This window comes from Lagopus muta, chromosome 15 (assembly GCF_023343835.1).
Source record: "Lagopus muta isolate bLagMut1 chromosome 15, bLagMut1 primary, whole genome shotgun sequence".
NCBI classification, from domain to species: domain Eukaryota; kingdom Metazoa; phylum Chordata; class Aves; order Galliformes; family Phasianidae; genus Lagopus; species Lagopus muta.
The window spans coordinates 2212997-2234326 of record NC_064447.1 but is presented as its reverse complement, the minus strand read 5'-3'; the positions used below and the strand labels follow the sequence as shown (position 1 = coordinate 2234326).

At 52.7% G+C, this 21330-nt stretch overlaps 1 protein-coding gene across 1 annotated transcript in view; it reads left to right on the top strand.

Moving 5' to 3' along the window:
• The window catches only part of WDR90 (WD repeat domain 90), a 29624-nt gene that overhangs the window by 2342 nt on the left and 5952 nt on the right, over positions 1-21330 (top strand). Inside the window, exons 6-36 of the mRNA XM_048962011.1 lie at positions 585-708; positions 961-1028; positions 1747-1856; positions 2294-2512; positions 3080-3142; positions 3338-3406; positions 3698-3808; positions 3883-4028; positions 4406-4463; positions 5738-5856; positions 6290-6451; positions 7203-7306; positions 8843-8959; positions 9493-9728; positions 10179-10318; positions 10780-10910; positions 11726-11856; positions 12283-12444; positions 13031-13159; positions 13463-13596; positions 13674-13711; positions 14162-14281; positions 14685-14861; positions 15690-15790; positions 16692-16794; positions 17268-17389; positions 17752-17911; positions 19424-19614; positions 19886-20054; positions 20421-20532; positions 21046-21217. Coding sequence (XP_048817968.1) covers positions 585-708; positions 961-1028; positions 1747-1856; positions 2294-2512; positions 3080-3142; positions 3338-3406; positions 3698-3808; positions 3883-4028; positions 4406-4463; positions 5738-5856; positions 6290-6451; positions 7203-7306; positions 8843-8959; positions 9493-9728; positions 10179-10318; positions 10780-10910; positions 11726-11856; positions 12283-12444; positions 13031-13159; positions 13463-13596; positions 13674-13711; positions 14162-14281; positions 14685-14861; positions 15690-15790; positions 16692-16794; positions 17268-17389; positions 17752-17911; positions 19424-19614; positions 19886-20054; positions 20421-20532; positions 21046-21217 — 3998 coding nt within the window. The remainder of the gene's footprint in view (positions 1-584; positions 709-960; positions 1029-1746; positions 1857-2293; positions 2513-3079; positions 3143-3337; positions 3407-3697; positions 3809-3882; positions 4029-4405; positions 4464-5737; positions 5857-6289; positions 6452-7202; positions 7307-8842; positions 8960-9492; positions 9729-10178; positions 10319-10779; positions 10911-11725; positions 11857-12282; positions 12445-13030; positions 13160-13462; positions 13597-13673; positions 13712-14161; positions 14282-14684; positions 14862-15689; positions 15791-16691; positions 16795-17267; positions 17390-17751; positions 17912-19423; positions 19615-19885; positions 20055-20420; positions 20533-21045; positions 21218-21330) is intronic.

Below are 21330 nucleotides of genomic sequence, written 5' to 3'. Positions count from 1 at the left end.
ACCAAAGTTAGTAAAGGGCCTTAGCAAACCTCAGGTCTCCCAGGGCTGTGCCCACAGACTCTGTTGTTGGACTTCCAGATATCTTCCAGCACTCTTTCTTCATCCACCTGCTCACTGTGGTAGTTACTCAGTTAAAACCTTCATTTCTGATTTGTTTGGAAACCTGCCCAAACTCACTGGCCTGCTGGTGGGACTTAGAGGTGCTGCATGCAGTGAAAGGCTTCTGAGGTTTGTTACGTAGTGAAGGCTGTTGTGAAATTACAACTGCACCGAGGAAGGAAGAGAAGAAAATCAGCACAGCCCCAAGCAAAAGCACACAAAAATGCAAAAAGTAGTAGAGATGAAGTGAATCCTGGCCCTGGGGGGTTTATAGTGTGATACCAGGGGTCTGTCCTCTTGGGTTGTCTTTGAAGGCTGGGAGTTTCAGGGTACAAAGGTTCATTCGTTGTTCGATGTTACAGTGCTTCAGTTGTAGCCTTTGTGCTTCCTCTGCCCCTGAAGAGAGGAATTCTGTCCTGCTGGGGGCTGATTTCAGGCAGCTCCTTGCAGAGCCTTCTGTCACCTTCTGTCTCCTGTGCCACCAGGTGTGACGCTCTCTGAAGCCCGCCGTGCCAGTCCAGCCTGCCATGGGGCTACTCCAATGCCACGGGACATGGCCTTCCCAGTGCCCAAGGGAGGAAAATGGCACGACCACTACGACTACATCAGGTACTGACAGCACACAGAGCTTCAGAGCTCTGCTCCTGGGGATGGGTCTGCACGTGCTGTGGGCAGACAGGATGGGTAAAGCTGGTCTAGGAACGACGGATTTGCTCGGGGAGGGCAAAAGGAAAAGTCTTATAGGAGGCAGTGAGCTCAACCTGCTTCTGAGAGAGGCTTCTGTGCCAGGTATAGGCTGTTGTGAGATCCTGCGTACCTGTGTGGAGTCCTGGTTACGTGGTGCCTTCTGATTTTGCCCAGGTTCCCACCCGATGGCTCCAGTCTGCCGTATGACTCCATCCAGAGGAGCTGCTCCAGTCCTGTGGCAGGTGGGATGGCTGGGGACAGCAGGTGGGACAGCAGAGGGGACACAATGGCCCCGTGCATGTGCTTGAGTAGCACTTGTGGGGCTCAGTCAGAGCTTTTTGCTGGGGGAGCTGCCAAAAGCTGAGGCTGACATGGGTCAGCTGAAGTACTGCGTTTGCTGGGAAATCAGATTAATTCTGAAGTAGCTGTGAGATGGGCTCCTTTCGTAGCTATTACTGAGAATTCAGAAAATAGCCCTCAGTGAGTCTCCTGGGGTCCTTTCCCTTCTCCCTCCCAACTCAGGGCAGCAAATCCGATGTGTTATGTGTGTGTTGTGCCTGCTGTGTATCTGCTGCAGTGCTTTCAGTGAGTGGGGGACCCAGATGGATTTTCCATTGCTATTCATCCCCACACCTTTCTAGACTCCATCAGCAGCCGAGCGGTGCGGCTCTTTGCCTCCAGGGGAGGTTCAGGTTGGATATTAGGAACAAGCTTTTCTTAGAAAGAGTGGTGAGACAGCAGCACTGCTGCACCAGGAAGGTGGTGAGGTCACCAACCCTGGAGGTGTTTCAGAGCCACGGGGATGTGGCACTGAAGGACGTGGCTCAGAGGGCGTAGTGGGGTGGGTTGGGGTTCAGCTTTGTGATCAAAGAGGTCTTTTCCAACCTTAATGATCCTATGATCCTTCCCTGCAGTAGGTAGCTAACAGGGCACAGCCCAGCCCTTTCTTCTGTCACCCAGGTGGCCACAACTCAGAGGAGCCCCTTGGCCAGCTGCCCCAGCCGGTGACGCTCACCAAAGCGGTTCGAGACCGGCTGTCCCTCATCCAGCAGATCACCAGTCCCAAGGCTGTAAGTGTGCCGTGGGTGGAGGGTGTGACTCCTTTCTGCTTTACAGGGAGTTTTTTCCCCCATCTTTTCCTTTAGTTTCTGTATTTAGAATGTAGAAAGCTGCTGCTTGTCATTTGCAGCCTGATCTGGGCACGGTCTGTTGACCCGGAGGCCACAATTAATAAGTCAGTGGTTCACTCTGGCGTAGCACAGAGCAGAGAGGAGAAAAATGCCAATGACTCCATAATCTTCAGACATCCATCTCAGCTGGGCAGCAGATACTTTTGTCTTCCAATTAAAGATAGGAAATGAAGACTGGAGGCTAAAGGGGCTTGGTGGGGTGAAGAGCCACTCGGGAATGACACCGGTGTCCCCCTGTCTCTGCCCTTGCAGTGGGTGCTGGGAGGGCTGAGCCGTGCCCAGGGCTGAGCCGTGCTGGGGGCTTTGCTCTTTCCCAGATGCCACACCGGTGCCCTGCAGCTGCAGGAAGCATCCCTGAGGTTCACCTGGCAGCCCCAGAGGCCCTGCGTGTTGGGGAGCAGGAGGCAGAGGATGGGATGCTGCGTGGCATGGGGGACTCCGTGCGGTCCCTGGCTGTCAGTGATGGTGGCATCCATGTGTATGCACACCAGAGGAGCAAGCGAGCTGCCCATGCCACCCAAGCAGGCTCAGAGGAGGTGAGTGAGCAAACGGAGGACACAGCAGCCCCATTTCCCGTTGGTTGTGGTTCTCCTTACTGTTCCCCCCCTTTTGGAGGCTTTGATGGTGGGACACTTTGGTCAAGAGGAGAGGAGCTCTGCTGCTTGGAACACGAGCTTTTGCTTCCTGCATGCGTCAGGGCTCCCTGTGAGCCACGTGTTCAGCCGACAGCACCGGGTTTTGCCAGGCATGGATCTCTCCCCTGCACCTTGCTCCATCTGCCCAGACTGTGCTGAGCACATGGGGCCCTGGGTACTCTCCCCAGCCCTGCCCGTGTGCCCTGGCACTGCTGTGGGGCTGACATTGCTGGGGATGTCTCTGGGCTCCCTAGAGGCACTCGTGGCTGATGGCTTTGAGCCCTGCAGAAACAGTGGAGGGAACACAAGCTTCAGGCTGGAGTTTGCTGTAATGCTATAGAATGCTTTTGCTGGCGTTATTTTTTTCTTTTTTTGGTTGTCCATTCTTTTCAACTCCTATCTACGTATCTTGAAAGGAGGATTTGTGTTTGAATGCACTAAGGCACTTGTTGTTACCCATCTGCGCAGGGCGTGCATAGGAAGGGCCCAGGAGCAGATGCACCAGCCAGTGGGAGAGCCTCTCGCTGCAGGGTAAGGCAGTGCCCCTCTCACCTTCCAAATCTGACTTCTCTTGGGATGAATAAAAGCCATCCCTTGGAGAGAAAGCAGAGCTGTCCCAGTGCCACACAGAGCCAAGAAATGGGGACGGAGGGGCTCAGCAGTCAGAGCACCAAGGCAGAACAGTGGGTGAGCTGCCACCATCCTCCTCTGACTTTCTTTTTCCAGAGCTTCTTACCAGATCCTATCCTGAAGCTGAGGAAGGTGATTGGCTTTGGAGGCTGCAGCACCAAGTGGGTCAGTACCTGGGCGGCTGTGAGAGCTTATCTGTAACACTGTGCTGCTTTCTCAGGGGAGCAGAGAGCCCACAAGCACCACGCTTGTGGAACATTTGTGCTGGGGAAAATGACCCTGCGACAAATGGGCGTGAGGCCGTGTTTGTGCATGGCTTTTCTGCTGTTACAGTGGCAGAAATCAGAAATGATGGGAGCCATTTGGATCTCGTGGCTTCTGCGGATTTCAAAGACCGTTGTCTCCAACCTGGGCTCGCTGTGACATCTCAGCTGCCCTCTCGTTTCTCTCCTGCAGGCGCTGTGGACTCAGAACAGCTCTGCAGTGGTGTACCCCTGCCACGCAGTGATAGTAACCCTGCAGATTCAGACCGGCGAGCAGAGGTTCTTCACTGGCCACACGGATAAGGTAGAAGTGCTTTCTTTCCAGAGGCACGCAGTCGCTCCCAGCTGCTCCCATCCCAGCTCTCTGATGTCCCACAGGTGTCAGCGCTGGCGTTCAATGGCAGCAGCACCCTGCTGGCCTCGGCTCAGGAGGGTCCCCTGGGTGTGCTGCGCCTCTGGGACTTCCCCAAAGGCAGCTGCGTGGCTGTGTTCCAAACCCACGTGCGGGCCGTGCTGTCTCTCAGGTACGTGCCAGCCCTGGAGGGGATGTGTCCTCAGCCCCTCAGCGTGTATTCCTCTCTGTTTTCTTTCCCAAATTTGAGCCCTATCACTAGGCAGCCTCGGTATTTAGGGCCCGTAATTGTAAATGGCAGGTGTTGCAGCATGGCAGCTTTTCCGTGCTGTTGCTGTGTGATAAAGCAGGGGTGAATTACAGCTCTCCATCAGCCTGCATTTCTCAGCAGGCCCGCTGGCAGCTCTCCCAGCACAGCTGATCTGCTGGCAGCTCACCTCAGCACTCACCACCTCCTTGCATCCTGCACTTACCTGCTTTGATTCCCAGCTGAGATGCACTGGGGTGTGAGGTGCAGCCCCTCACCAGGTGCCCCCCCTGTTCTTGCAGCTTTTCCTACAGTGGAGCCGTTCTGTGTGGCGTTGGAAAGGATCGACATGGCAAAACGGTGAGAAGTAGAATTTGGTTTTTTGGTGTTTTCCCTGCTCAGCTGAGCAAGTGATGTGAGAGGGCTGTTCCATCGGGTCCTACAGCTGCTGTGCAGGCAGAGCACTGCTATGGGCTCGCTGGCTTCCAGCTGACAGCCAGGCCTGGAGGATTCTCCTTTTGTCCTCTGGGGATCGCTGCAAACTAATGCACACCACTGCCTGGCTGAGGGACATGAGCTTGTGCAGCACCTTGTGCTGGAATGCCTGCAAGCACATAATGGAGGAGTGGGAATTGAAATGGGAGATTGGGCACTGTCTGAAACCCAAAATACATCTTTTGTAGCGTGGAGGGCGAGCAAACAGATGCTGGGTTTAATCCTTCCGTTCTGGGCATTGCAGACATTGCGTGCTGGAAGGGTGCTGGGTGCTGAAGCTGCCACCCACTGATGTAGCTAGAGGATGACGCAGATCCCACACGTAGTAGTCAAAAATAAAGCTGTTTTTTGGGGCTTTATCAGTGCAACTGTTTTCACCCAACAATCCCTTATTGGCAGCTCCCAGCAATTAGCTGTGCCACTGCTGACTGCCTGCAGGAAGAAAACAAACAGCCACAGGATTGCTCCGGCTTTATCCCAGCATAAAGCAGTGCTCCACAGCCGAGCTGGAGACCCACAGCTGGGGGGCTGCACATGGGCTGCCCAGGAGCACTGCTGGGGTGATGCTGCAGGCTGTGCTGGGTCCAGCCTAAGTGTTTTCTGAGAGCAGAGCGTTTGGTCACCTGCCTGTTTGTCCCCTTGGCTTTGGGTGATCTCTGTCCATCCCCATGTTTGGAGACCTGCAGGGGCCACTCCATGAGGTGGGGAGGCTCTGAGGATAGCCTGAGACCCTGAGACAGGCACTATCCCTGCTTTGCCACATGAATTGGCACCATAGGCGAGCAACCCTGGAGCTGAGCGGCATGCTACAAGGAGGGCAGCAGACTTGCCATTTCCAGCTCTTGTGGAACATCTCAGCCATGCTGCAGCTTTTCCAACTCAGAAAGCAGAGTTTGTGTATTTTCTTTCCTGAATTTGAGCCCCAGTGCCAGGTAGCCCCAGATTTAGGACCTGTAATTATGGTTGCCAAGCAAACACACTGTCCTGAGCCCTCTGCAAAATCAGATTTTTCCCTCATTCAGTATTCTTACCAGCTCCAGAGCAGTCCCCAGGCTGTGCAGCTGTTCTGCTCTGCTGGAAAAACTTCCTCTGCCAAGGTTTTCATATTTCAGCTGCTCTGCTGTGCTGTCTCCCTTCAGATGGTGGTGGTGTGGAACACTGCCCAGGTGACCCGTGGTGGAGAGGTGATGGTGCTGGCCAGAGCGCACACAGATGTGGACATCCAGACCTTGAAGATTGCTTTTTTTGATGACACCAGGTAGGGTGCATAGAAAACATGTGGGCAGAATCAGTTTGGGCATGGCTGTGGAGCACTTGAGGCGCTGCAACCGTTTAAAAGCAGCTTGTGAACCAGGTGGAGAGCGACTTTTTATGTAGTCTCGTGGTGATAGGATAAGAGGGGAGGGTTTTCAACTAAAAGTGAGGAGAATCAGGTTAGATATTAGGAGGAAATTCTTTACTCAGAGGGCAGTGAGGTGCTGGCACTGCCAGCCAGAGCTGTGGGTGCCCATCCCTGGAGATGCCCATGCTCACGGGTGGGCAGCTGAGCTGAGGGGGGCACAGCCCACAGCGTGGAACCAGTCGGGCTGTGAGGTCCCTTCCAACCCAACCGTGCTGCACTTGCACGATTTGGGCTTGCAGGAGCAAGATTTGATCCTTTTCCATCCCTTACCCCATCTCTCTTGTGACAGGATGGTGTCGTGCGGCCGGGGCAGCGTGAGGCTGTGGCGAGTGCGGAACGGAGCGCTGCGCTCCTGTCCTGTCAACCTGGGCGAGTACCACGCACTGGAGTTCACTGACCTGGCCTTTGAGGAGGGCAACTCGGCTGCCCGTGAGCCCGACGACCGCATGCTGTAAGATTGCAGCCTTTTCCTGTCCCCACAGCACCGTGCCTGGGTTCCCTTGGAGCTGTGGGAGCTTCTGCCCTCCTCAGCGGGCTGTGCTTCAGTAGAATGCAAGCCATGAGTCCTCGCGCTTGCCCTGTGATGTGTTGCCTTGTGCTGAGACCTGAGGCTCGTGGTTTGCTTTCTGTTGGCGCGGTGCAAATCCTCTGAGATACAAACAGATCACTTTTTTGTTTTAATGCTTTATTTTAATCATCAGATTAAGTCCGTGCTGAGCTTTCGGCTTGTTTTCTGATTGGTATTTTAAAGGGGCAGAAGGTGATAAAATAGGAAGCTGTGACTGACAGATTGGATATCAGGTTGGATATTAGGAACAATTCCTCAGGAAGAATGGGGATGCAGTGGCACTGCTGCCCATGGAAGTGGGGGAGTTGCCGGCCCTGGTGGTGTTCCAGAACCATGTGGGGATGGGTGGGGGTTAAACCTGGGCTCTTAGGCATGTTTTCCAACCTTAATGATTCCTCTCTTGCTATCCTGGCTGTAGGTTTGTGGGATAGCACGTGGAAAGGCCCTTAGATCACCGTAGCACGAAATGACTTTCCATCTTAACAGCTTATGGTGTGCTTCCCCTCTAAACCTGCAGTGTTACTCTAGGACTTCTGCACAGTAACACCCCGGAGACCTGGATTTTTGCTGTGGCACATCCACACGGTTCCTCTTCACCCTGAGGAACCAGAGCACTCGTCCTTCTCCTTTCCAGCTTCGTCTGCAGCAGGAGTGGCCACGTCCTGGAGGTGGACTACAAGAACGTCTGTGTGCGGAGTGCGCGGCGCCTGCTGCCTGCACAGCTGCAGGATGGGGCAGGTAGGTGGGCAGGGGCAGCGTAGATCCCAGCCCTGGTAGCATAAAGCAGCTGTCAGCCTGCTGCTGAAGCTTGTTTGGGGTTGATTAGGTTGTTGCTAGCTAGCTGTTTCCCTTTAAGCACTGCAAATGGTGCAGCAAAGCATCATCCTAAGAAAGAATCGGAGCGTTTTCGATGCTGATTGCACTTTCAGAGGATCGCTGCTTTTAGAAACATGAAACGGGGGTCTTAATTTGCTGATGAGAATCTTAATGCAGTGATGTGAAGAAGCGAAGCGGATGAATGAAAGGATGAATTTTGGGGCTTTTTATTTTTCATTACTCGGCCTGTGTGAAGTGTTTGGGGAAATCTTTGATGCTGTATTCTAAATGATACAGCTTGCAGCTCATCCATTAATTTTAACAGCAGGAAGAATTCACTTTCAAGTGTCACTGCTCCGCTGTCTTAAAACTTGGTGCATGTTTTGCTTTGGCAAATGGAGCTAATTAACCTAGAGCGTGCCTCTTTGGGAAGCACAGAACTCCAGTTCCTGCCTTGTGGGTGAGAACCCAGCCTAGAGATGAAGTGATTGATGTCCCTGGGTGCCTCAGTGGCAGCAGCGTTGGCTGCCTTTGGTGCTGTGACCATAGACGACGTACTGGCATTGAAGCATCAGCATTCAACCCCCATCTGGAGTCCTGTGTCCAGGTGTGGAGCCCTCAGTACAAGAAAGACATTGAGATTTTGGAAAGGGTCCAGAGGAGGGCGACTGAGATGATGAGGGGGCTGGAGCACCTCCCCTATGAGGACAGGCTGAGGGAGTTGGGCTTGTTCAGCCTGGAGAAGAGAAGGCTGCGGGGTGACCTCATTGCAGCCTATCAATACCTGAAGGGAACCTACACCCAGGAGGGGAGTAAACTCTTCAAAAGGGCTGACAACAGCAGGACTAGGGGAAATGGATCCGAGTTGAAGGAGGGAAGATTTAGGTTGGATGTTAGGGGGAAGTTCTTTACTAGGAGAGTGGTTGGGCCCTGGAACGGGCTGCCCAGGGAGGTTGTGGATGCCCCGTCCTTGGACGTGTTTAAGGCCAGGTTGGACGGGGTCCTGGGCAACCTGATCTGAATGTGGATGTTTGGCCCTGCTAGGCAGGGGGGTTGGAACTACATGATCCTTGGGGTCCCTTCCAACCCGGGTGATGCTGTGATTCTGTGATCAGCTGCTTTCATCACCTTTACCTGTCAGATGCTGCAGAGAGGATTTGAGACACAGGGATGGAAGTTTTGTATCTCAGACACTTCACCTTGCCACGCAATCTTTTGCAAGCCAAAAGTATGGCAGGGTTTAAAAAGTGGCTTTTCTGTGCCTGGCAAGAGTGAACAGAGCTGTGCTGATGGTAAGAAGTGCTGGAAGATGACAGGGGGTGACTGGGACCTTTCAGAGGTGCAGTCCTTCACAGTGGGATTTCTGGCTGCTGGTGCAGCTTTTGGATGAGAGAACCCTCCATTAGAGTTTTCGTATTTCTGTCAGTATACAACTAAGTGTTGTTATTGATTTTCCAGGCCCTGGGATCGCTATAAACAGCATCAGCATCTCCTCAAGCCTTTGTGCCACGGGCTCAGCAGACGGCTACCTGCGGCTGTGGCCGCTGGACTTCTCAGCTGTTGTCCTTGAAGCAGGTGAGCAGAGCAGGGAGCAGTCCTTCCCACCTCCACAGTGCAGCAGCTGGGAAGCAAAGCCTCTGCTCTGATGTCTCCTAAAGTAACACTTGTGAATGAGGGCGTTCTTTCTGCTGGCTGTCACTGGGGGTGACCGTCTTGGAAGTATTTTACTTGAGTGACTATTTATTCCTGCTCATTCTTGTAACTCCTAGGGATGAGGCAGGAGGGCCTGGGGGAGAACAGGCAATGCGTCTTGATTTCTGTGCCCTTGTACCCACAGCTCATCCGTGCGTGAAAAATTAGGAGAGAAGTCAAGCTGTTCTTTGCTCTTTTTGAAACAGTCACCATAACAGCAGAGCCCAGGGACTGCTAGAAAGGGCAGAGACTAATTTGTCACTGAGCTCAAACCTGCAAGCACTCAATCTTGAGATCACGTGGGAAATCTATTCCTACGTGCATTACTTGCCCAAGTATGCATCTGGCTCTGCAGCTGTGCTCCAGGAGCCATGCTTCTGTTGTGGGGCTGTGCTGACTGCTGTGTCCTCCCCCAGAGCACGAGGCACCGGTGAGCTCTGTCTGCATCAGCCCTGACGGCCACAAAGTCCTGTGCACAACCACAGCCAGGAATCTGGGCTACCTGGACATCCAGTCCCGAGGCTACAGCACCCTGATGCGCTCCCACGAGGATTCCATCTTGGCCTTCTCAGTGGAGGGAGTTTGGAAGCAGATGGCGACGGTGTCTCGAGACAGCACCATCCGGGTGTGGGACCTGGTGTCCATGCAGCAGGTGGGGTAGATGGGAGTTGCTGGGGATTTCGTGTTTATTAATCATCTGCCCAGGTTCTGCTTAGCTGAGTTATCAGAGCTTTGTGGTGTAAGAGCTCTTAAATGTCCTCCTTGAAGCACAGGGTGTCCCCTGCACAAGAAATCCTTCTGAAGCCTGCAGTTCTCCGGCTCTTAGCTTAACGTGTAATTTGGTCTTAGCTTCTGAAGGTGTAATTAAAAAAAATAGCCTAATTTGATTTCCCTTCCTTCACCTTGTGAATCCTGCTTTTAACACAGTTCCCAAGGGCTTTATCTAAAAGCCCAAAGACCCAGGACTTCGTTGGGCTTTGGTTGCGAGCAGGAACGGTCAGAGTTCCATTGCAGGACCGTTGTGGTGGAGCTCTGAGGCCATTCAGTGTGGCTGCCAGGTGCAGCTCCTTCCAGCTTTGTGCCTGTGCTGTTTCCCCTGCAGCTGTACGACTTCACAGCTGCTGATGAGATGCCGTGTGCTGTGTCCTTCCACCCCACCCAGAGGATCCTCGCCTGTGGATTCGACAGCGGTGTGGTGCGGACCTTCAGCTTGACTGCCTCCGACCTGCTGGCAGAGCACAAGTAAGTGGTGAGAACTGCAGGAAGGGCTCTGATGATGGGTGTTGTGGCAAGAAGTGCATCGGTAGCTGCACCACAGGAGGTAGGGAAGGTTGCTTTTCTGGGGCTTGGCAGTTCTCGTGTGCCAGCTGATCAGATGTACGTAGCCTGGGATGGTGCAAGTCCAACCTGCAGCAGCACCAAGTGCTTCGTGTGCCCTCTGACAGCTGCTGCTGGTAGGAAAGGGGTTCTCCTAGAGGCTGGATGAACATGGAGCTCTTGTGTGCCTCAGTGTGGGAGGTGGGATGCTCCAAAGCGGGGGGAGCTGGTCCCATCCAGCAGCAGCCCTGCACTGTTGTAGGCGTAGACATGCTGAGGTTCTCTACTTGCCCCTGGTTGTTCTCTCCCCTGGGTTCTTCACAGTGTTGCACTTTTCTGTGGCTTTTTTGGTTCTTGGCTGTTTCACTTTTTCCTCCTTCTTCCAGACAGCACCGCACTCGGATTGCTGGGCTCACCTTTTCTCCAGATGGCAACTTCATGTTCAGCTCCTGTTTGCAGGGAACTCTGGCTCTTTACAGCTGTGTGGCACAGAAAAGCCAGGTCCTGAGAGTCCTGGGTAAGTTCTTGGGGTTCTGGATTGCCTTTTTCATTTTCCCCCTGCAGTCTTTTTAGTAGCACGGGCATCAAACCAGGCTCAGCCCATTCAGAAAGCTGCACCATTTGTATTTATTCCTTGAAATAAGCAGCACTGGGAAGCTTGGGCAGGGAAGGGGAGCTCCACTGTACAGTGCATTGTACAAAGAGCTCCTGCCCCTGTGGCTGTGAAGTATGCAGAAAAAGAACAGGGGCTGAGAGGTTAGGGAATTTGTCCAGAATCCCCAAAATTTGGTGTCATTGGTGCAATGGAGTGTTCAAGTTTTGGCCTGGAACCCACGCTCACTGTTTGGCCATGCTCCAGGGACATAACAGTAGAATTCTGGTGGTGGAATAAATACAGGGAATTGCTCTGATTTTTGTCATTTTTTGACCTTTGGCTTTGTCTGCCCATTGGGCTGAGGTTGGTGTGCTGGGGTTCGTTCTGCACAGGGTTCAAATGTTCAGGTTGCAGCTGAGAGCTCACATCTGTAGCGACTTGTCACGGCTTCTAGTAAGGTTTAAAAACAAAAAAATCAATTTTATTTCTTGTTCTGTGCTCTGAAAGCACCACATGTTCAGTCAGGCCTTGTCTTTGAGGTGGTTTGCTGTGTGGATGTAGCAGATAACATTAGTAGCTTCTTCCTCAACAGAGGTTGCTCCTTTCTCAGGCCAGAGCATTACTCCAGGGCTGACCCAGAGGCAGCAGCTGCAGGTAGCAGTTAGCAGCACCATCACAGCGTGCTGCAGAATGACATCTGCTCCTCTCCTGACCCTCTCTCTTGCTGTGGCCCTCAGGTAACGTGGTGGCCCAGGATGCTGGCAGTGGTCCTGATGCTTTGGTGCTCAGTGGGGACAGCTGCCTCCTGGCCTTCGTGGGGCCCTCCAAGTACGTTGTGACCGTGATGGAGGCCTGCTCTCTGGATGAGGTACCAGCAGGCTCCCTGCAGTGCTGGGGAAGAAAATCCCTGTAGATTTACAACCAGTGAGATAGGTCAGGAGTTGGGCAGAGCATTGGAGAGGGCCTCCCCAGCGCAGCAGGTGCTTACTCAGGTGCTTACAGCTTAGTTTTCCACTCTGTGAGCTGGAAACAGCCAAGTCAAGGCTGCTGCTGCTTCTCAGCTTCGCTCCCCTCTAGAAAGATCATTTGAAGAGCAGCAGTGGGCAGTGGGGGTGTTGCTTTTGCCCTGCAGCACCTTGTGGGTTGTCCAGCTGGACCACGAGAAGGGGTGTGGGGAACTCTGTAGCCTTGTGTTAGGAGAGCCACCAGAGCAGCCCCAATGCCTGCCCAGCAGCTGTTCCTGAGCCTCCCCCAGCGCTTGCTCCAGGATATTCAGCAGCTTCTTGTTTCACAGCTGCTGAGGGTGGACATCAGCATCCTTGATGTGAACAGTACGGCCTTGGACTCTGCAGTGAGAATCTGCTTTGCTCCTGTGTCGCAAGGAGAGCTCCTGGTGTCCACTTCTTCCAACAAAATCCTTGTGCTTGATGCAAAAACAGGACGGCTGGTGCGAGAGGTAGGGCACGAAGGAATTCATGTCTGAGGGATCACCTCGTGTGGGGTTTGGGCACCTCAGGAGGCTGTGTGAGAGAAGAGCTCATCCTGAGGGCTTCCAAGTAAAACACGAGAGGTTAGCATGTGGCTGTCACAGTGTGGTCTTGGTTAGGGTGAGCCTGAGCTTGTCCTTGTTTTCTGTACTGCCACACTGCTCTCCTCTCGCTGAAGCATAAGGACGTGAACCTGTATTACTACACTGCAGTGGGCTGGTGATAGGGGGGCAAGTTAAGTTAGCTTATCTCACAGATGGGCTAGTGAAATACCCAAGTGACCCACTGATATTTTGAAATCTGGCTGCGTCATGGTGAATCTGTCCAGACCACGGTGTGTTCAGTGACCTTCACACTCCTGGAGAAACTGAAGGACTGGGGAGCAAGTGCAGACCTTTCTCAGGGCATCTCTTGTCTGCTGCTCTAAACTTCACCAGAGGCCAAAAGCATTCCCCTCATCTTCATCCCACTGACCTGTTATTTCCTGTTGACGAAGAAGGGTGTAACTGGTTGATAGTGAGAGTTAATGCTGCTGGTGCTGTGCCCTGTCCTCAGGTGTCCCCCGTGCACAAGTTGTCCTGCTCTTCCTTGGCACTGAGTAAGGATGCCAGGTACCTGCTCACTGCTGGCGACAAGGTTATCAAAGTGTGGGACTACCAGATGCGCTTCAGCATCAACTTCCAGGTACTGCATCTGGGGAGGGAAGGAGGCTGCTGTTCCCCTGATCCATCAGATAAAGCATTTCTGAATCCCTGGAGAAGAAAGTGGCAGATGTGTGGCTTGGGCCAGTGTGTTTGAGGTGACCCCTGGGTTTGAGCACTGCGTGCTGCTGCTGTCTGTGTGATGATCCTCTGCTGAGGAGTGCAGACAGAAGCATTCTTCCCCAAGGATGAATGGAGGATGGATGGATGCTTGCAGGGAGCCACTGTGTGGCAGCCACAGTCTTTGACAGAGTGATGATGGAATTCATGACACTTTCTCTCCCAGGTGTACATTGGCCACTCGGAGCCTGTGTGCCAGGTGGCCTTCACCCCAGACCAGCGGCACGTCGTCAGCGTTGGAGATGCCATCTTCCTCTGGGATTTCCTAGCTGTACCTGCAGATGGGTCTCCCCCAGCCCTGTAAGTGCCGTGTTAGCTCTGTGCTTCCCCTTCCTCCAGCTCCTCTCTGTGTAACACTGCTCTTGTTGCCTTTGTAGGACTCGTTCCTCTGAGTCCCCTCTGCTGCTGGCAGCAGGTAAGTTTGCTTGCTGCCCTGAGCTGCTCTGGTCAGCAGCTCTCCCACAGCTGCTTTTCCTGGTAGTGGATAGGGGTTGGGGAAATGGATTTTGGTTCTTTCCAAGAAGGATAGTCAAGTAGTAGGGGGTAACTGGCTAATTAGTCCCGTTGGCAGTCTCCAGTTAACTAGCATTTCTCAGTAAAAGTCTGCCAAGGAGGGGATGTTCTGAGCAGAGTGGATCTGGGTTTCTTGATAGGTAGCTCAGCCTTTTGCCTTTTGTCCTTCCCTGCCCCTGGCCTCCTCCCTCTATCTTTTCTGTCTTCTTGCTCCCTGGCCTCGCTGTCCATGCTCTGTCTGTCCCCCTTGAATGATGGAGCAGGAGCTTGGAGCCATCGTCATTGGTTGCCCCGGGAAGAGAAGAGGGTTTAAGGGACTATGGGAGTTACACAAATTGTTTTATTTTCACAGAAGAGAGCTCTGAGAAGCTAAAGGATGTGTCTGATGTACCTCGGCAGACAATTCCTCTTCCACTGTTGTCCTCACCACCATGTCTGGATGTCAGCCCTGTCCACACAGCGGGATGTCAAAGTAAGAGGAATTGCTTGCAGGAAAAGGGGGAGTTGATCTCATTTTGGGAAAAGCTCCTTGCCTAGTTCTCCAGCATCCTCAGAGCTGACTCTGCTGCTCATCCCCTCCCTGCAGACTGACAGAGCAGTCTGCACTTTCCTTCTAACGTGGACAAAGCTAGCCAGAGGTGTGGGAGTTCAGTGCTGCTGTAACTCCAAACGCTGAGCTGCTGGCACAGCTCCTGTGAAGGCAGTGGTAAACACCCTGTTGGACGTACCCAGCAGGAAATGTCTGCTTTGCCCTCCACTCTGACAGATGGGTTGTGACACCGAGCAGAACCACTACCAGAAATCAGTGGGTCGGTCAGGCGTGAAGCAGTCCTGGAAGACGCGGTCGGTTCTGTCCTGCTGTTCTTTCTCTTCAGGTATTTTCTCAGAGTCAGACAGAGAGGAGGAGGCCTGTCTGCCTGGCAGAGCAGTGGAGAATGGAGACAAACATGCCTCAGTCTTTGTGGCAGAGGCGGCCAGGAGCGAGGATCTTATTGTTGTGAGACCCAAAGTGAGGCCACAGAGCTGCAGGCCTGCTGCACCATCAGCACATGGTAACTTGGGACCATCTCCACCTATCCCAGATCTTGGCTGCTTGGGGCACAGCATGTATCCTGCATGGCAGCTTGGTCTGTCCCTGAAAAGCAAAGAAAGATCACTGTAAATGCAGCACAAGCAGTCCCACAACAGCTCTCCAGTGGTGTGCTGAGATGTGAAAGAAGGGGCAGCAGTGTGCTCCTCGGGTGCCTTCCTCGTCTCAGGTGCGATGGGGAGGGATTCTCATGCTGGCCCCCAGGTCTGCTTGTTTGCCTGGCTCTTTCCCTGCTGCTGCTTCTCGGCGTGCCAGAAGCCCCTCTTCAGCTTCTTGGAGCCCGTATCATCTCTAAGTGGCAAGTTCTATTAAAGCCAGCTGCAATTAAAGCTCCCTATGCCTCTATTAATAGAGGCACAGCCTCAAAGCTCCAGCCGCGTATGGCGAGCTGCCAGAAGCACACAGCTGCCAGCGCTCAGCCCCAGGCAGGATTTGCTGGAAAGCTTCAACATAAAACTATGCCTCTGCTGCTCTGCTTAGAGACCTCGTTCTGGCTGCGTGACTTCTGCTTTGCAGCCATGTGTGCATCGTGGATGTCTTTAGGCTGTTTGGAGCGTGGCTGAGTGGGGTGATGGAAGGGATGGGTGTTCTTCCTTTGCTCCTGGAAACCCCTCACACCGTCGTACAGAAGCATGTGTGGCTCTGCAGTGGAGTTTTTCCTCTCCCGTGTGTTAGTGTGTATGCACACACACATCATCAGAACAGACAAGCCACAAGATAGCTGCTGATCCCAAACCAATCCCATGGGCAGCAGCATCACATAGGCACTGTTTTCTTCTTTGTACGGCAGACCCCAGAAAGGAGACCAGCAGTCCCCAGTCACAGTGCTGCGTCCGCCCGGATTCCTACCGGCATTTCACTCCTCACTTTAAGGCCTCTGTGCTTCCCCAGGTGAGAACTGTGCTGGTTGCTGGGCCAGGGGAGGATGAGGCTTCTGGGGGCTGGGCAAGGTGGCTTTTCAGAGTTGTTACTGATTTTTGTTCTTTGGTGAAATGCACCCCCGGGTCTGATGTCCAAACAGAAACCCTTAACGTTAGTCCACCTCTCTCCTCTGCATGCAGCTCTTTCCAGACTAGCAAAAAGTGAGTCGCTCTCGATTCTGTTTTCTGTTCAGCAAATCTGCATAAATTTTGATTCAAAGGCAATGGAAATGGCATGTGCTATTGAAAGTGAAAGACAAGCGAGCAGTGGCGTGATTCATCACACACATATTTGCAAGCAGATGCATTGGCAAAGCAGGCTGGGGAAGGCAATCCATCGGGGGTAGCGAAGGTAGTTAAGGCACAGCTCTTGCTCTGTTAATAAACAGAGTGATAATAGAACAGAAACTTAACCTTTCTCTAAGCTCTGCTGCTCACAGTGGGTGGGAGAACAGCTACGTTCATCTTGCATCCTTAGTTCCCTCTTCTGCCCCCCACCTGGTGGTGCTTTTTCCCTCACTGTGTTCCTCTTCAAAGTGCATCAGCAGCTCAAAAACCCACCGAACTCCTGCCCAGCAGGATTAGCAGCTGCTCATCAGATGGGGAACTGCTGCCAGCCTGTTTTGTGCCCTGTCTGAAAGCATTTGTTTCTGGCTGTGTCAGTGCAGTTTCTCTTCTATATGTATGCGTGCACATTCTTACTGATCCATTGATGGGCTGAATGTGAATTGTGTGAGCACTGGCATGAATTTGGGTGTTGTGTGTGTGAGTTTGATGCGTGTGCTTGCATGCATGCTTTTCTTATGTGTGTCCTGAATGCACCTGATCAAACTGTCCTCTCAGCTTTAAGCCTGTGTCTGTTTTTCTTGCAGAGTTTTTTATCTCCTCCAGCTGGCAACGAAGTCCTAAAGCTGAAAGCAGTAATTGGCTACAATGGAAATGGCAGAGGGAACATGGTGTGGGACCCGGACACAGGTATGTTGGGGAGGGTGCCCAGGGCTGGGAGCTGTGTGAGCTGTCAGTGTGCACACGCTGAGCTGAGGTCTATTATTCCAGCTGTTGGGTTGGGATCTTTAGCAGGTGGTTCTTCGTGCTGACAAAGCCCAGTAACACTTCTTTGCTGCTGGTGAAAGTGGATAGGGACAGCTTCAGGCTCTGGTAGTCAGATGGATAGAGGAGGGTGAGAGCTGCCAGAGAATCCATCTCAACTCCCTTCTCCAAGCTGGAGCAATGCCCAGCATCATTGCTTTACTTAGGTTATGGGAAGCGAGATTTGCCCTGCTCCACACTCAGCCTGTAGGAAGGATGCTGCAGAGGCTACGTGGAAGAGTCAGCTTTTACAAATTACTTGAACAAAAATAATTTCCCTGGTCTGTGGTGTGAGTTGCTGTGGGTGCTGTATGTGGAGCCTTTACAGGAAAACATCCCATCTGCTCATTCTCTGCTAGGTTTCTTCGCCTACACCTGTGGCTGCATCATCGTGGTTGAAGACCTGCACTCAGGGTCACAGAATCACTGGCTTGCTCATGCAGAGGAGATCTCTACACTTGCTGTCAGCCACGATGCCCAGGTAGGAGAGGCTTCTGCTCGCCCAGGGCTGTTTGATCTGCATCACTTCAGGCTAGAGGAATATCACTGATTAAAATCCCATTTCTCTCATCTTCCTTCTGCGTGGAGACCTGGGGTTGTGGGAATAAAACCAATGGGTTTTGAGCCTAGTTATTCTTTGTGCTGGCTTGGTGTGACAGCAGAGGCTGTTCCCTCCCTCTGGGTGATGCCACCATTCCCTGCTCCTGTCAGGTGATGGTTTTCTTGCAGAATTTCCCACATGCCAGCTGCATGACTTTAGTGGGGGTCTAAGAGTTGCCAACACTAATGAAATGTTCTCTAATTACTTACCAAGGCCTCTATGACAACATATCATTCTGTTAGGCTCTGGCTTCTGCCTCGGGAAAGAGAGATGGAGACTCCCATTGTCAGATCTGCATCTGGAACACTCAGGATGGGATTTGTACAGCAAGTCTCTTCCACCACAAGACACAAATCCAAGCCATGGCATACTCTCGGGATGACAGGTTCCTTGCTACCATTGGTGAGTACCCCTGTAACTGCTGGGTGTGGGTGCAGGAGTAGACATGGAATGGGCATCTGAGGGAGGAAGTTGCTGTAAGTGGATGAAAGCTGTGAGCTGCAAACCAAGCTCATGGCTCTGACCAGCAGCTGCTGCTGGGTGGCTTTGGCACTGGAACTTCATTTCACTGTGAAATTATCAGGGAGCCTAATAAACAGCACAGTGGATCATGCAGCTTGTAATCTCAGGTCCCCCTGGCAGTGACCGTGAGCCTGGGGATGCTCTGCAAGTGAGCAGCTGTCAGCATTTTGTGGGGGAAAATGTGCCCTATGTTTACCAGGTGCTGGGCTTGCTCTCATTGCCCTGCAGGCTCGTTTTTCTTGAAGTTACAGCTTTTTTTCTGGCTGACTAGTCCTGGTTAAGGCCATGTAAATAGTTTGCAGTTACTGTGTATAGTATCCAAAGGGAAATGCTTTCTCCTGGCCTTCTTATTGCTTAGCTGGAACTGCACAGAAGTATCCAGGCCTCACACTGTGAGCCTCCTGCCGGGCGGCGATGCCAGCACAAGATGGACACTCAAGCTGTCTGTTTTGTTTAGGCAGGGGACATTTAAAGGACAGATACACAATTAGTAAGTTCTAGTTTTGCAAGAGAGAGGACCTGTGGAGCAGGCAACACGTTCATTTTGAGCTGGTGAGTCTGCCCTTGGAAATAAAAGCAAGCCTTGCTCAAGTGAGAGCGCTCTGTGCTCTCTGCAGAGCAGCGTGGGAGAGGAGCCCTCCTTCTCCAGCTCTTTTCTGGGCTGTGGAGAAGGAAAAAGCTGAAAGTCTGCCCTGATTTGTGGAGCCTGGGGAAGGCTGATGAAGTGCCTGCTGTGCAGGCTGAGAGCTGGGGGTGCTTACCATGCCATGGCTGCTGCCTCCTGCTGCCTGCCAGACGTGGTGGCTTCCATTAAGGTCAGTTCCCATCTCTGCATCACTCTCAGCAATGGCACCCTCTGTTTCTCAGTTCAAAGCTGTTAGTCCTGAGCTCATAGTGTTGCTGGAGGGCTTGTGTTGGGCGTGTGTGCTAAGGATGCAGAAATAGCAGAAAGCCTGCTCTGTGTGCTGCAATCCCTACCAGGCCAGCATTGGCTGAGTCAGACATCGGCTGCAGACTGTGCTGTAGGTCCAGATGTGCTACAACCTCCAACACAAAATGTTGGGCCAGCTCCACTCATCCTCAGCTCAGATGCCAACCTATTACATCACGGAGCCTTCGCTGCCACAGAAGCACTTCTTGGCTTTAGCTGAGTATGCATGCAAAGAGATGTGCCTCTGCCTGAGACAACAGTGGCATGACATGAGATTGTGACGTGTGTGTTGGCTGATGGCCATCGTAAGGAAACACTCAGGCTGCAGAATTAGAATAATTGAATCATTTGAGTTGGAAGGGACCTTTAAAGGTCATCTAGTCCAACTCCTCTGCTGTAGGGACGCCTACAGCTCCATCAGGTTGGTTCCCTCCTTCTACTGTCTTTCATGTTCTACCTAGGGGACTACAATGATCAAACCATTGCTCTGTGGAGTACCTACACTTATGAACTCCTGTCATCGACTCGTATCTCCGAGCCAGTCCATGACATGGCTTTTAGTCCTTTTTCTCACAGAGAAATGGCCTGCGTGGGGAAGGGAGCACTTACATTTTGGCTGCTGGAGCAGCACGGGGCTGACATCAATCTCAAGGTAAAATCTCAGTTTTATCATCTATTGAAATTTATGTTCTGTATTTCTGACGTCTTTTCCAAGCCCTGGTGAGAGAGATGGAGGCTCTGCCCCCACAGTTCTGCAAGAGCTGATGATCTCTCTTAGTGAGAGTGTGATGTTGGCCCTGAGTGGCTTTCAGTTGTATCTGATGCGCAATCTGAATGCATTGAAGGTGGGAGGAGGTGGTTTGCTTCCCTTTTAGCTAAGCAGCACGTTCCCTTTGACCTTTCTGCTTCATGTGCCTTGGCAGGTTCATAGGGCCCCTGCACCTGAAGTGTTAGGGCCAGCGGAGCTGACATCCCTCTGCTATGGGGCTGACACCCTTCTTTACAGTGGGACCAACTCAGGCCAGGTCTGCGTGTGGGACACGGAGACCAACAGCTGCTTCATGATGTGGGAGGCTGATGAGGGCGAGATCGGTGGGTGCAAATACGGTGCTAAAGGACGTGGGGTAGTGGGCAAGTATTGGTGGTAGGTGGACAGTTGGACAGGGTGATCTTGGAGGTCTTTTCCAACCCTGGTGATTCTATGATTCTAAATGCCACCAATGTTAGGCTGTAAGCAGCACTGAGCTTGCCTGCCTCTCGTTTCAGCTGTGGCTGGAAAAATGGATTTTCCCTATTGGGTGGCAGTTGATCTGTGAGCCGGGTGTCAGAGCTGAGTGGGTCGGGGGGCTATTTCTGGGCTGTGAGAACAGCAGGTGTGCTGCCCAGTGAGTTGGTGGCTGAGAGCAGTGGGGTTTATTCATGGGTGGGTGTCCACGGGTGCTTCCATTTGCCTCCCAGGTGTGCTGGTGTGCCGCTGCAACAGGCTGGTGAGCGGCAGCAACGCGAAGCGCATCCGCCTGTGGGCAGTGGGGGCCACGCAGGAGCTGAGGCCGAAGGGGCCCAAGGCCAGGTAGGTGAGCTCCAGCATCTGCCCTGCTGGCACCCACCTCGTGCTGTGCTCCTCAGGTGCTCTTCCCCTCATCTGGGGGCTGTCTGAAAGGTGGCTTTTCACAGATGCGTGAGCTCTGCCCACAGCTGTGCTGCTGCTCTTCATCCTTACCTCCCCTCCATCCCTTCACTCTTGACTCTTCCTGCATGGTCATTTTTATTGGATTTTTGCTAACAGTTCAATCTTCTTGGTATTGGAAATGGGTGGGGTTTAAGTCAGTGGCTTATAGAAGCTCCTTTAAAAGAATGAATGAAAATATCTTACCTTTGTTTCCTTTTTATGCTGCTGCATCCCCTGTTTTGCTTCTCTCCTATCAGCAATGGTCTCTGTGCAGCACCAGTCACTGTGCAGCATTCGGGTGCCCCACACTGAACAACTGCTTTCTAAACACTGTGCATACTAGAAAATTGCATTTAAAGGAGGCAGTGTCTTCCAGTAGCTGAGTGTTCCCTCTCGGATCTTCCCTTCCTCCAGACCTAGCTCAGTCCTGCTAGAACATGAGATCACCCTGGATGGGACGATAGTCAGCATGGCCTTCGATGACTCTTTAGAAATGGGGATTGTGGGCACCACAGCAGGAACACTGTGGTACATCAACTGGAAGGAGAGCACAAGCATCCGGCTCATCAGCGGCCACAAAAGCAAGGTTTGAGGGGCAGGGATGGTTGTGCTTTGCTACGTGGAGCAGCGGGTGTTCTGCATCATGCTTGTGCCCAAGGGGTTGTGCTGCAGGCATTCGCAGGCTCAGCTGCTTCAGCC